At 43.5% G+C, this 14,640-nt stretch overlaps 1 protein-coding gene across 4 annotated transcripts in view; it reads right to left on the bottom strand.

Annotated features, from left to right (window-relative positions):
• RNF217 (ring finger protein 217) overlaps positions 1 to 14,640 on the bottom strand; it is an 87,696-nt gene that overhangs the window by 19,197 nt on the left and 53,859 nt on the right. For all 4 annotated transcript variants that reach the window (XR_005778402.1, XM_040429093.1, XM_040429094.1 and 1 more), the window contains exon 2: positions 4,697 to 4,930. Coding sequence is in view for 3 of the 4 variants with exons in the window: in XM_040429093.1 (XP_040285027.1) it covers positions 4,697 to 4,930 (234 nt within the window). In the remaining variant the exon portion in view is untranslated. The remainder of the gene's footprint in view (positions 1 to 4,696; positions 4,931 to 14,640) is intronic.

Here is a 14,640-nt window from a genome sequence, read left to right as displayed (position 1 = left end):
AAAGGCCTGCGCATGCCCAGACCGCAAAACCGGATCCGTTTTTCCAGAACACTTGGGGCCAGATCCGGCATTAATGTATTTCAATGGAAAATAATGCCGGATCCGGCATTCCGGCAAGTGTTCAGGATTTTTGGCCGGAGAGAAAACTTCAACATGCTGCGGTATTTTCTTCGGCCAAAAAACGTAAGAGGGACTGAACTTAAGCATCCTGAACGGATTGCTCTCCATTCAGAATGCATTAGGATAAAACTGATCAGTTTTTTTCCGGTATTGAGCTCCGAGGACGGAACTCAATACCAGAAAATAAAAACTCTAGTGTGAAAGTACCCTTATGAATTAAGTATATCTAATGCCACTAGATGTAAGGTAGCTATGCTACAAGTCAATACTCAACATTTTAAAGGGAACCTGTCATCACCTTTATGCTGCCCTCAGTGAGGTCGGCATAAAGTTGATGACAGGTGAGTTGATTTCTGCGATCTGTCACTTAACAGTAAAAAGTAAGTGGTTGCCGAGAACCAACATCCCAATCGTTGCAGGCTGGGCCTAGAAAAGAGTCCCGGCCACCTGAGAAGAGTCCTGGTTATTCATGAAGTCCTGCTCTCCTGCCCACCTGCTGATGACTGACCACCTTCTACCTAGTCTTCTCCCTTTCTCTCTAGGAGAGAACTGCCAATCAGATGGGCAGGAGAGCAGGAGATTATGGATAACCAGGACTCTTCTCAGGTAGATCTGACTCTTCTCCAGGCCTGGGCTGTAATGATTATGATGCCGGTTCTCAGCAACCACTTACTATTAGCTCATGACTGACACATCGCTGACATCAGCATTTCTGTCACTATTTTATGCTGCCCTCAGTGAAGTCAGCATAAGGCCTCATGCACACGACCGTTGTTTGCTTCTGCGTCCGTTCCGCCGATTTTAGCATTTCAGATGCGGACCCATTCATTTCTATGGAGCGGTTGAAAATGCGGATAGTGCACCGTTTGCCATCCACGTCCGTGATCCGTGGTTCCAGTCCGTCAAAAAAATATAACCTGTCCTATTCTTGTCCGCGGAAAACGGTTCGCGGACCCATTCAAGTCAATGGGACCACTAAAAAACACGGAGGCACACAAGATTGTCATCCATGTCCGCGCGTCCGTTTTATTTTTATCATTTGCATGGCAAACCTATCTTAGACTTTTTTTTTTTATCTTCCTTTATGTCTGGTGGTTCTCCAAAAATAAAGGAAGACACACGGAAACAAAAACGGAAACGGATCACGGAACAACGGAACCCCATTTTGCGGAATGGAACACAACAACGGTCGAGTGCATGAAGCCTAAAGATGATGACAGGGTCCCTTTACACAGGCCCAGAGAGAGATAACTTATGATTATAACTAACCCAGTATCTCATCTGCAGACAGCTGTTTTGGGATGATTGCCCCTGATCAGTGGAGAGAGATAGAGATAGAGATATAACTAGCATAAATGGGTGAAAAGCCTTTGTCCGTATTTGGAGGGTACTATTTTTTCTTATGGAAAATGCCCAATAGGCCTCTAGCCATGCTAAGCCAGTTCTCACTGCTCTGATGAGGGACAATAATCCCAAAACCGCTGTCTGCAGATGAGGTACTGGCTTAACTAGAATAGTACGTTATGTTTCAAGGCCTGTTTAAAAGGTCAAAAAAGGATAGCTACCTTATGTCTGGCGGCATTAGAGGCTTTTTTTTTTTTTTTTGAAAAGAGACCTTATTTGCATACTAACAATGAATCATGAGACAAGACATAACTAATTGATGTTTGTTATGAATGTATAAATATCGATGTCACGCGATAATACAATTATTTGATTTTAGTTTTATATGTATTGCTATCAAATGTCAATTTATTGATGTTGGCCATCTATGCATCACCATCTCTGAGGGGGATCGATATAAAAGTACCAGGAAACCCCTTTAAATATTCTCAAGACTGTAGAGGTGATGGCTAACCTGAGGCACTCCAGTTGTGGTGAAACTACGACTCCCAGCATGCTCCATTCATTTCTATGGAGTTCTGAGAACAGCCAAGCAAGTGCACATGTTGGGAGTCGTAGTTTTACCACAGCTGGAGTGCCGGAGGCTAGCCATCACAGGTACGAGGGGAGGACTGAGAACTTAAAGTGGCCCTGAAAAAAATAAACCAACAGTGGCCCCATGTTGTACGTGGGGCCAAACTGAGAGAAGGCTGGGACAACAGAAGTAGGCGGAGTCAACACATATAAGCAGGGAAAACTGAAGTAAGCAGGGACAGCAATACAACAGTGCAGAACAAAGTACCGCCCCAGAAGGACCAAATACCACAGTTCAGCACAATACACTGCCTCAGCAGAACCAAATACTACAGTGCAGCACAAATTACTACCTCAGCAGCAGAAAATACTACCTCAGCAGCACAAAATACTACCTCAGCAGCAGAAAATACTACCTCAGCAGCAGAAAATACTACCTCAGCAGCAGAAAATACTACCTCAGCAGCACAAAATACTGCCTCAGCAGAACAAAGTACTACAGTGCAGCACAAAGTACTACAGTGCAGCACAAAATACTACAGTGCAGCACAAAATACTACAGTGCAGCACAAAATACTACAGTGCAGCACAAAATACTACAGTGCAGCACAAAATACTACAGTGCAGCACAAAATACTACAGTGCAGCACAAAATACTGCCTCAGCAGAACAAAGTACTACAGTGCAGCACAAAATATTGCTACGAGTGCCACAGCATGAAAATGTAGCATCGTCCTGAGGACGCCAAAACAGCTGAATTGAGGAGAGCACCTGCGGCTGCTGGGCAAGTGGATAAGTGTCTGATGCTCCAACATTAATTAATGCTGAGAGCATCAGATCTTTATGTACCTGGCTGGCGGCCGTGAAGAGGCCTTGGGTGGTCCTCTGGGCATCGACCTACTGGGAAATTTCCCAAATCGTCCCTGACGTCTACCTTCCATCTGTTGTGTGCTTGAGTAATTTCAGCAGATCAGTGAACCTCCACATTCTGGTTATATACTGAAATCAAATTTGCATCCTAGTATACTGTGGCATCTGTAATATTGCCATGTAATACAAGTCATAGAGCTAAAAGTCTGCAATACTGTTACTAATGAATTGTGGCAATTTCTGGGTTATGTAACTGCTCTACATATTAAAACCTTTCAACAAGCTACAGTTTAGTCAACTGCAGATTGGTATGCTAATAATGATGGTGATCCGCTGGAAATCCCAAAGGGAATGTGGTAACTTAGGTTCAGCATAGATGCACATTCGAAATAAGCTTAACATGGTCAAGCGATAGAGCTCATCTATTTCTATTATACATTTTCACTGTGCGTTTCATTCATTTTTACACACGTTCCATCAACTGACGTGTGCTTGATGCTAGATCTACATAACGTGACCAAAGCTATAAGATTGCAAATTCTTATAGGCAGCGTCATCTCAGCAATACTGACAGTGTATTACCTGTAATCATTTATATGGTATCATGCAAAACCGCATGCTAACAACTGAGCTACAGTATATACTGTTCCAAATTATTATGCAAGTGAACTAATTTCAGTAAAAGGAGCATTTAGGTTTTGTTATTTTTTTTAAACAAAGTGTTTGTTTTATTTTTCATACATTTTTAGATGTCTGGTATCAATCTCAGACAGGTTAGTTAGGGTAGGTGCACACCGGACCCCATTGACTATAATGGAATCCAGCCACTTTCTGGAATATGTACCTAAAAGTTTTCACCCATACAAAAAACATTGCATGCAAGTTTGTTTTTTTTCTGGCCAAAAGCCGGCATTACTCCAGAAAGCGGTCACATCACATTGAAATCAATGGGATCTGACGGTGAACAGCAGTATCTGGCTAGCCTGCAGGATCCATTCAACAGGTGATCCTGGTTAAAGGGGAAGTTATTTTAAAGGAAATGTGTCACCAGTTTTCTGGTGTAAAAGAACAGTGAAAACTATGGCAGTTCGGAGCTGCTGCAGATTTCAGTTTACGCACGTGGGCTGCCGGAGGCTTGCGCATCGTCATAAGTCAGGTGCATATATCAGACCGGCATAAAACGCGGGTCTTTGATAAATAAGGCCACTGCCACTATCAGTCCTTCCACTTGTAATAACATCCACATCGTAAAAAAAAATTATGGCATGTGCATAATAATTTGGAAAATTGTGTATAATAAGATTTAAAAAAAGAAGGACCGGGGACTGGCAGAGCAGTGTGAGAACCAGGTTGGTATATTATGCCACGGTCACAATGACTGACAAATTATTACTGCCTTCGGGAATTAATGGAGTACAGCCCCAATACCAGAAAGTGGGCGCTGCATACAGAGCCTTGTGTGTACATAGTTCTGCCAGCTTGCCTTATCTAGGCCTCCCTCAGTGCAACAGAGATGTCACCACAATCAACCCTATTAAACCAGGCATAACGCCTGGTGTGGTGAATTTAATGAGCCCTCTACCGCTGCAATTATATGTACTGTTGCAGCATAATTATTACTTTTATTCCTATGCAAATTAGGTGATTGGAGCACTGAGGGGCTGGCCTAGCCCCTCTGAGCACCGCTTCACCCCCTCTTTTCTCTGACTGCTAATCCCCCTCATGGCCTGCCCAACCTGTTGGCCAGTCCCACCCAAATCACTTCATTTTGCGATCACCACTGGCTTACTTTGAACTTGTTCTCGGATTTGCTTGGGGTTGGAATGTGGATCTTCCTCTTGAATGTTGTGAAGTGCCTGCACTGCGGACAGGGCTTCGTGCTGGAGTCTATACGGCTAAGTTCCAGGAAGTACTTGTACTTGATGATGTCATCATGTGGCAGGTTGAACAAAATGGTGGATTCCTCCAAGTGTTTATTGCACTCTGTTATTGGGCATTTAATCTCTACTTGTCCAAGCTGCACCTGTTAAGTAAAGGTAAGAGATAAGCAAAGGTGTATCAATGTTGTTTCTTCTGTGCTTTGCATAGTAAAGTCAATTTTGTAAAAAAATATATTACACAGCAATTTATAAACACAAAGGAATATTTGACACATTGGGACATCTTCAGTTTGTATGTACTATAGCCACTAGGAATATGGTTTTCAAATGTTGGTCAGAACCCTCTGTGTGGGGAACCAATGCTTTCAGTGCAGCACTTTACCCCTCTCCCGTAAGCAGACCACAAAGAGCAATACTCCGTCTACAGAAATGAGACCCTGTGTACAAGGGCTATTCACAGGAGCAACTACTCAAATCACCTAGAACTATCCCCAAACACATGGTGCTATATAGTAACGATATTATAATCAAAAATAGTTTCATTGCTGACTGTTTTGTGCTTCTGTACTGAGAAATAAATGCAGCATGCTAATACATACAATTATTGCTGTATGTACATGTACCGTATCTTTCACACTATAAGACACGCCGGACCCTGGTTTTAGTAGGAAAAAAAGATTTATTTTTTATTTTGAACCAAATGATGCCCTAAATAATTATTCTTGCCGACAGTTAAAGAAGCACTCCCACAAACATTTTTATTCTGAGCTGTCAGAAAGGTACAGGGTGTAAACTGTAGTGAAGGTAATCTTCTTACCAGTGACTGTATTTGTGAGTTATAACCTCCCTTCTAACAACACTCTGATCTCCAAATAACACAGCATCTTATCTGTGGACAGGAAGTCAGTTTATTCTCTGTATTCCCAAGGGAGCCTCAATGTCCGTCTCATAGAAATGAATAGAGAAACTGACTTCCTGTCCTGTGTCAGTTGGAGAGGCAAAGGGTTGGTCACATGACACAGCTAAGGATCAGAAGGGAGGTTATAACTACAAATACAGTCACTGGTAAGATGATTACTTTCAATACACCTAATGGGCCAGAGAATAAAGATTTTTGTGGGAGTGTTAATGTTACTAAGTGACTTATTTTTCTCCATCATGATCTACTGCTACCCTTGACATACACTTGTTATTATGACCTCATACTACATGTGGTTTAATGTGTAGATTTAGTTTTTGAGGGTTTTTTGGCCTCTATTGATCCTCTTGTTTTAATGTTCTCTTATGTTTTCTTTTTTCTCCTAGATTCTACATTCATTTTATTGACCATGGTAACTTTCCTACTGCTTCCCAACTACTCTGCAATTTAGACACCAAGAGATGCTCTTGGGCACCTGATGTGCCATGCTTCTTTACTCTGCTGCTCCATGTGCACTATGGCGAGTTTCCATCTTAGGCTAGTTGCACACTAGCAGTAGCGATCCGTCAGGCTGTTACGGCTGGGAACAGCCTGCTGAATTTCTTCGCACTCCGGCATAGCTGGAGGTTTGTAAGGCTGCATCCTGCCCAATTCACTATGATTCGGAACGGCGGAGATCCGCCCACATTCCCACAAACATGCAGAGAATGCCAGAGATCCGGCAGGCTGTTCTGGCAAATAGCCTTAATACTCTCCTTGACCGTACCAGCGATATGTAGCGCATGCTTTATTCTATGCCGAGACCCTGCTGCATCACACTGTCAGACATACTGACATTTTAGCCCCATGTTTTGGGAGAAAAAAAAAAGTACGTCTTCTTGTTTATTTACTCCCCCTCTCTTCACAATGACCTCTGCACAGGTCACAGAGCATGTTAGAAAACAGTCCCACAGAAATCAACGAGGTCCCCTCCAGATTATTGTGTCTATGGTCCAAGTGGCTGCTGCAAGGCATCTCTAACTGCTGTTGAAAACAGCTCAGGCGAGATGACTGCCTCCATTATCTTTCACGGAAAATAGGATTAAAAATATTTTTTTTATAAAATCAGAAAATAGATTAGAAAAGAAAGTGTTTGTTACTATCTGATTTTAATTGCCGAAAAAGAGAGATAGGCGACCCATTCCCTTTCAGCATCTCAGCAGTGTATAAGCTTCCTCCAGAAAGGAGACCATGGCATGTCTCAAAGTCAAAGAGGTTATTTATTTTTTTACAGCTCCAGGGTTCACCAAGGTTTGGTTTGTTATGTGAGACATCTTAGAGAGAATGATTTATGGTATAGTGAGCAGGGTGATCACTAAAGCTAGCATGTATGGCCTTCTGATACAAAAATCTAGAACTCTCCAGATAGAGATATTACTGACTGACGTATGCAATGCAAACACACAGTAATGATTAACAGACCAGCCTTTTGAGTCCCTGCTGTTCTCATCCTATAGAGCCTTACCGTGTCCTGGTAAGCACTGGTGTCATCTAGACGGGTAACTTGTGACCCACTGATCTCCACGCTCAATCGGTTTAGCTGTTCTGTTGACACAAATGAAATCCCGTCCTCTGCACAACCTGACACGGAGCAGCAGGTTCAGATGCTTAGTCATTCCTAATTACATCAGACGCAAACGTAGCACGAGGGATCAGCTCTAGCCTCGACTTCTACGATGCCAGGAATGTGCTGCTTAGTCTACAGCAAAAATCGGACATATGGATATGGGCAATATTTAGTCGCAGGGACGGTTTAATGTCGTGTTTAGCAGGCGAGTGGGAGGGTCGTGTCAGGGCCAAATTTACTAACATTTATGCAGGCAAACCGATGCATGGACTGCCTTAGACTCGCCTAATATATGATGAGGCGCAGCAGCGTAAGGGGGAATCTAAGACCATCTATTGTTTTGCCGGTCTTTGATAGTCCCTGTGCTGCTGAAGGAAGCACCTAATTTATGACAAAGTGCAGTCCTTGTCATAAATTTGGCGTCCCTCCGGCAGTCCAGAGTAAAAACCATTCCAACCTCTGACGGATATAGTTTTCGCTCCTCTTTTACGCCTGTTTCCAGGTGTAAATGTTTGTAAATTTGCCGGGGCTGATGTCCTGGCCCCCACCATTCCCAAGTGGTGATGATGGCTCAAAACCCCCGTGAGGCAGAATATTGCTGCATGGGCGTTTCAAAAGTTGCAAAAGGGGATTTTGCATCTTTTTACTCCAAAAACTGGCGTAGCGATGTTAGTAAATGACCCCCCTAAGGGTGAAATCATACTTTGGCCGCTTTCATACTATATTTTGCAGTATCCATTTTCCACATACGCAAGTCTATGGATGACAGGTGACTACACAGTGGTGACCATCAGAAACACCCATCAGAGGTATATGTCAAGAGGTCCTCCCATTCTATACCTCCAGCAGACACCAGAGAACACAGTGTGAAAGTAGCCTACTACAGCCATGTGCATATGAGCCACATATATACATACCCACTAAAAGAGTTAGGTGGAGATTTATCAAAACTGGTGTAAACTAGAACTGGCTTAGTTGCCCGTAGCAACCAATCAGATTCCACCTTTCATTTTTCACAGCTCCGCTGGAGTTAATTTCACACCTGCGGCTGTGCTCTCTGGCAGGCCGTTCCAGCATACAATGCTGGGAACCGGCCAGACAAAAAAAAGTTTCGTGCAGTGGACCCCATTATAGTCAATGGGGTCCGGCGGGCACATGGCAGTAGCCGGCAATGCTGGATCCGGACCTTCAGCAGGTCCTTCACAATCGTCTGCAAGTGGATGAGGTGAGTTTTTTTTTTTAACCCCCTAAAAGGCCATATTGAACTAGTGTACCCGTTTTTTACAGCCATTAGACATACCAAAGTGTCCTTTAAAAATGGTCTCAATTATTTCAATGGGGTCCGTCTGGCCGTAAAAACAGCCAAAAATAGGACATATCCTATTTTTTGACGGCCGCTATTCACTTAAATAAAAAATTTAAAAAACGGCCATGTAAATAGCCCCATAAAATGCAACGGTTCTGAAAATGGCCGTGTGACGGCTGTTAAAAAACACAGCCGTTTTTCCCTGTCATGTGACTGTAGCCTAAGGTCAACAAATACTGCACTGACAAACTGCTAAAATACATACAATATATAGCCATAGTATAAAAATATTTTCAAGATGGCAGTATTCCACGTCATCTATGCCTACTCAACGTGTCGCACCGACTTCAAAGTAGTCTCATGAAAAAATAATTCAGGGAGCTTTTATTACTAGTTGGCCATTTTAGATGTACGCTCGGAAACCAGAGCCGTGGTTGAAAACAATCTATTACAAGCGTTTACTCTGTCTGAACATGGTGGTAACAGCCAAAACCCGTGCTGACAGGTGGGTTCACTGATAGCCAGCATTAATTACTGGTATCAACTCAAGTGATATCTTCCAAGTACATCGCTACAACTGGAGTAAAAACCAGCTTTTAGAGTTCCCCTTCTTCATCTACGTAGTTTCTTTCAACTTTAATCGAAAATTCAGCAGATTACCGTTGAACACAGAGGCTTTGTGATCCTGTAGCACGCATACATGCGAAATAAAAAGTTGCAGATTTTTGCACAGTGTGGACATGATTGCTTAAAATCTCATGCACGTTGCTGGAAATGTAAAACGATACGGATTTGCTGCATGCGACTCCACAGCGTATGCTTCCCGCACCCTAAAGCCCCCTGGCTGTCCGTTCCGTAGCCCCACAAAAATAATAGTGCATGCCCTATTTTTTTTATCGTTTGCGGACAAGTATAGGCATTATTTCAATGGATCCGCAAAAAATAAAATAAAACATCCGCAAATAAAACTAAAACGGACGTCATCCGTTTTTTTGGGCGGACCGCAAAACACATACGGTCGTGTGCATGTAGCCTTAACATCAGACAGTACAAAAAAAAATGTACAAGATAAAAAAATTCAAGGAATTCTAATTTTACTTAACTTTTTATACAGGGTTCTGCTGTGAATTACTGCAAAGGGTCTTTCAAAAGTCGCATTTTCCTGTAATAGACTACATTTGTCACATAGTCATTGATCCAGAGTAGAAGGAGGCATTATATTTTATATTACCACACCTCTCCACGAGTTGAATTTTAAAGGAAAAAACTGCTTCAACAGCTTAGGCCTCGATTACTTCTCTGTCAAGATCTGGCTGCCTGATTCTGCACAAATGTCACCTGTTGGCCGGACAAAAAAACAACAAAAAAAAAAACTGTTGCGTGCACCGTCGGACCTCATTACAGTCAATGGGGATCCAGCAGTGTGCCGGAACAGGCTGCTGGAACTCCTTGACGGAGATGTGAATGAGGCCTTAGGGTACATTGACACGACACTGGAAAAACGGCCGCCATTTTTTTTTTATGCCCATCACACGCCTATTTTCAGAACCATTGCAGTATATGGGGCTATTCACATGGCAGTTCAACAGCCAGTAAATGTGAATAGCAGTTATCAGAAAATAGGACATATCCTATTTGTGGTGGGTTTTGATGGCCAGAGGGACCGCATTGAAATCAATGGGTCCGTTTGTATCAGCTGTTTAACCAGAAGAGCACCCGTCTAAAGCTCAATAAAAATGGGTACACTATGTAAAAGAAACACTCACCGTACCACAGGCCCAAGAAGCGACACTTGCTTGTACTGGAGGCAGCAGGACTTGACTTGAGCTTGATCATGTGACGTTATGACACCAGGAGTGTTAGGTCCTGCTGCCTTCTTTGTGGAGAGGTATTTTTTTTTATTGTTGGCACTATTGTGGAGGGAGGGCATTATATATATGGAGGCCATTAAGAATACAATGGGCACTATGGTACCATTCTTTATACAGGGGACACTAAGGGGTCCATAATAAATACTCAAGGGCACTAAGGGTAAGGGGGCTATAATGTATACTAAGGCATCAATATATATTGAGAGCGCTGTAAGGGGCATAATTCATACAGAGGGCACTGCGGGGGTTGGGGTTTAAAATAAAAAGCCAATGAAATTCATCAGTTTTTAATGGCAGATGCAAAACGCATGACAAATGGGCATCGGTTTAATTCCATCAGTTAGGCCTCATGCACATGACTGTAGCAGTCCATGCCCATATTGCGGCCAGCAAACAGTGGGTCTACAATATACGGGCACCGGCCACGTGTACACCGTATCACGGATGCAGACCTTATGACTTGAATGGGTCCGCAATCCGGAGGACACGGTGCGAACTCTGTAGTGCTTCTGTAGGTTTTCTGTCCCTGCCTCCGCACCACAAAAAAAGTAGTGCATGCATAAAATAACTGATAGCTGAAGTGTGAACTCAGCCTAAGGGCTCATGCACACGACCGCTGCTTGTTTTGTGGTCTCCAAATTGCGGATCCTTGTCTGTAATACGGGCAATAATAGGACATGTTCAATTTTTTTGCGGTATGGCCATGTGGGTCAGCGCTACAGCAGTCACATGTCTGTATCAGGAGGGAGCAGGAAATAGAGACTAATGGTGCCCCTGGGCAGTACCGGACCTGGAGTGGCGGGGGATATGGCAAGGTGAATATGCAAGGCGTTTTCAAAATACTTTTTCCCGCCTAGTCAACCCCTTTATTTGCCTTCCATTTACCTTACTCAAGGAGTAGTTCAAACAATAAAAATAACTGATGCCGAAACAGATCCCTAAAAACAATCCCATATATTCAGACACAAATTACCTAAAAGTATTAACGTATATACAAATGGAAAAGTTCTAAAAGAAAAATAAAACAACTTAGCGTGCCCCCACTCTCTTCCAATACGGCTGGACTTCATGAAAGGCAGTCCAGCTGTTTATATTGGAGGGCGAGAGGGTACCACTGACCGCTATGTTTTTTGAATAGTGAATGCGCCTAATCTCATAAGCCTTCCAGTGATGTGACAAGCCCACATGTCCAGGAAACCAAAAATGTTTTCCCATGCTGGAGTGTGTGAGCACATATCTGGATGTAAAGTGAAAAGCACGTCTGAAGCTTGGCCAGGGGAAGCCGTGAAGAGCCTATTAATAAGCCAGCAGGTCACTTTCCCTGGCTGCCAATTAGAAGTGTTCTCTTGCAGGGGGGCTCTGGGGAGCTGCCAGTCAGGATACATTTTTATGCAGGAGGTCTTAACAACTACCCGGCTCACGTTAATTGCCAATAGTGATGTTCACATGTTTAAAGCTGAGCCATTAAACAGTTCTCCTCCTTGTGTCATGCCCACAGGAAGGGCCAGCACACAGACATTTCCGTATATTTATTCAGTGTAGAAAAGTCAGTGAAAGAAACCAGTTATCCCAGATCAGAAGGCGCGCAACAAACAATTCACAGCTAAAGCCTGGCCAAAAACAGACGGATATTTTGATCGGTACAGCCGTTCATGTCACAGTCCGTCTGGATGGTATCAAGGGAACATCGGAGAGCTGCTCTGTTCTGGTAGAGTCAAGTCATCCTTATATTTCATGGACAATGTCTTGTGACTCTACGTTTCATTGCCTGCCTGGAAAAATCGGTAGTTTGCCATGGGATCCATGATGGATCAGTTGATTGTCCGGCAGCCACACTTTGAGAAGACTTGTCTCTGAAGACCGTAATAGCCTTCACTTTACTATTTACATGAGCTCTTTAAAAAGTCATGAAACACCGTCTCGCTGTATTGAGTGAATATAATGGAGAGGAGCAATAAAACCTCCTATAAAAAAGCTGTATACGTTCCCACACAGTTGTAATGGTACTATACAGTACAGTGCACCTTTGTGTTTGTCTCTCCAGCTTCATTTACTTCTAGAAAACCGGTTTCATTACTGTAAAGCCAGCAGACTGTGTTTGTGTGCTCAAATCAGTGCCCACTAAGCCTTGAGCTGATGACCCGGCTGGATGCCAACGTTGCACTGACTAATGCTGGCCATACACAGAGGGATTATCCAGGATAGGAAAATACGGCTGCTTTTTCCCCCCGGGAGACAGCGCCACTCCTGTCCACAGGTCGAGTGAGGTATTACTGCTCAGAGCCCCATTCAGTCCAATGTAGCTGAGCTGCAATACCAGACGACACATGGACAGATGTAGTGCTGTTTTTTGATGAAAGCAGCCACGTTTTTCTAACTCTGGACAATCCCTTTAACAAAGCAGTCCTGTAAGAAAAATTTAAATATATGTTTTGGTCCCTTAGCCTTTATATTTTTGTAATGTAGCACTGTCGTGAATTTTCTAACAATTTGGCCTCATGCACATGACCGTTGTTTTGGTCCGCATCCGAGCAGCAGTATTTGCGGCTCGGATGCGGACCAATTCACTTCAACGCGGCCGCAAAAGATGCGTACAGCACTCCGTGTGCTTTCCGCACCAGTTGCTCCGTAAAAAATAAATAAATAGAGATAGAGAGATATTATATATATATATATATATATATATATATATATATATATATATATATATATATATATCTATCTATCTCTATGTATCTATCTCTATGTATCTAGTCCTATTCTTGTCCGTTTTGCGAACAAGAATAGGCAGTTATATTCATGGCTGTCCGCGCCGTTCCGCAATTTGCAGAACGCACACGGACGCCATCCGTGTCTTGCGGATCCGCAATTTGCGGACCGCAAAAACACACAAGGGTCGTGTGCATGAGGCCTTTCTTTATTCTGGATTCATCAGCATACCGTTCCTCCCCTGTACCAAGTGAGCCACACTCCTTGAATCTTCGGTGTGGAACGGAAGTCAGTCTCTTTAGATCCTAAGATCACCATAAGGCCCCTTTCACACAGGCGAGTATTCCGCGCCGGTGCAATGCGTGAGGTGAACGCATTGCATCCACACTGAATCCTGACCCATTTTTTTCACACATCAGTTCTGCGTTTTTCACGCAGCCCTGGCCCCACAGAAGTGAATGGGGCTTCAGTGAAAAACGCATTGCATACGGAAGCAAGTGTGGGTGCGATGCGTTTTTCACTGATGGTTACTAGGAGATTTTGTTTGTAAACCTTCAGTTTTTTTATCATGCGCGTGAAAAACGCATCAAAATGCATTGCACTCGCGCGGAAAAAACTGAACGCAATCTCAGACAAAACTGACTGAACTTGCTTGATCTAATTCGTCAACTTCGTGTGAAAGAGGCCTAAGGCTCATGCAAATACATTTCTGTGTGTTCAGAAGGTCAGCCCACCAGTCACATGGTACAACTGATGTACAGAGCGGAGGCTGATAAAATCAGGAATAGCCTTGCTGTAAGAAAATTAGCGTCATTACCATTTGCCTAACGGCAAGAGTGCTTCTTTAAACACAACTGAATCAAGCAGTGCTGATGAGAGTACAGTAGACTCAAAGTCAGGCAAGAGCTCACACCACCGTTTGGTAAGTCACTATGATGATGCGAGTTAGGACTCATGCACACGGCCGTTGTGTTCACTGGGGACTGCAATTTGCAGTCCCCAATGTACGGGCAACACCCGCGCGGATTCCGCGGACGGATCCAGGCCCATTCAACTTCAATGGGTCTGTGATCCGATCACACTACAAAAAAAGTATTGCATGCACTAATTTTTTGAAGTGTGAAGGCACAGAGAGAAACCCCCTGAAAGCACTCTGTAGTGCTTCGTGCCTGGGTCTGCATCCGTAATGCGGTGCAAAAATGGCCGTGGCCCGTATATTGTGGACCTGCTGTCTGAAAATGGACTTATGTTATATGTTCATATTTGCATTGGAGGCTCCCTTTCGAAAACATAGGGAGGTGTTGGTGGCATCCTATGCCAGGAAAGAAGTGCGGCAATTACCGTATATATGCCATGAACTAGTGGCAGACCTCAAACCCCATTTCTGTCAAATAAAATGTGCGTAGGAATCCCACTAGGCTCAGTTCACATCTGCATAAGAT

Source organism: Bufo bufo, chromosome 4 (assembly GCF_905171765.1).
Source record: "Bufo bufo chromosome 4, aBufBuf1.1, whole genome shotgun sequence".
NCBI lineage: Eukaryota > Metazoa > Chordata > Amphibia > Anura > Bufonidae > Bufo > Bufo bufo.
Note: the sequence above shows the minus strand (reverse complement) of the source record. Positions and strands in the feature narration are given on the sequence as shown.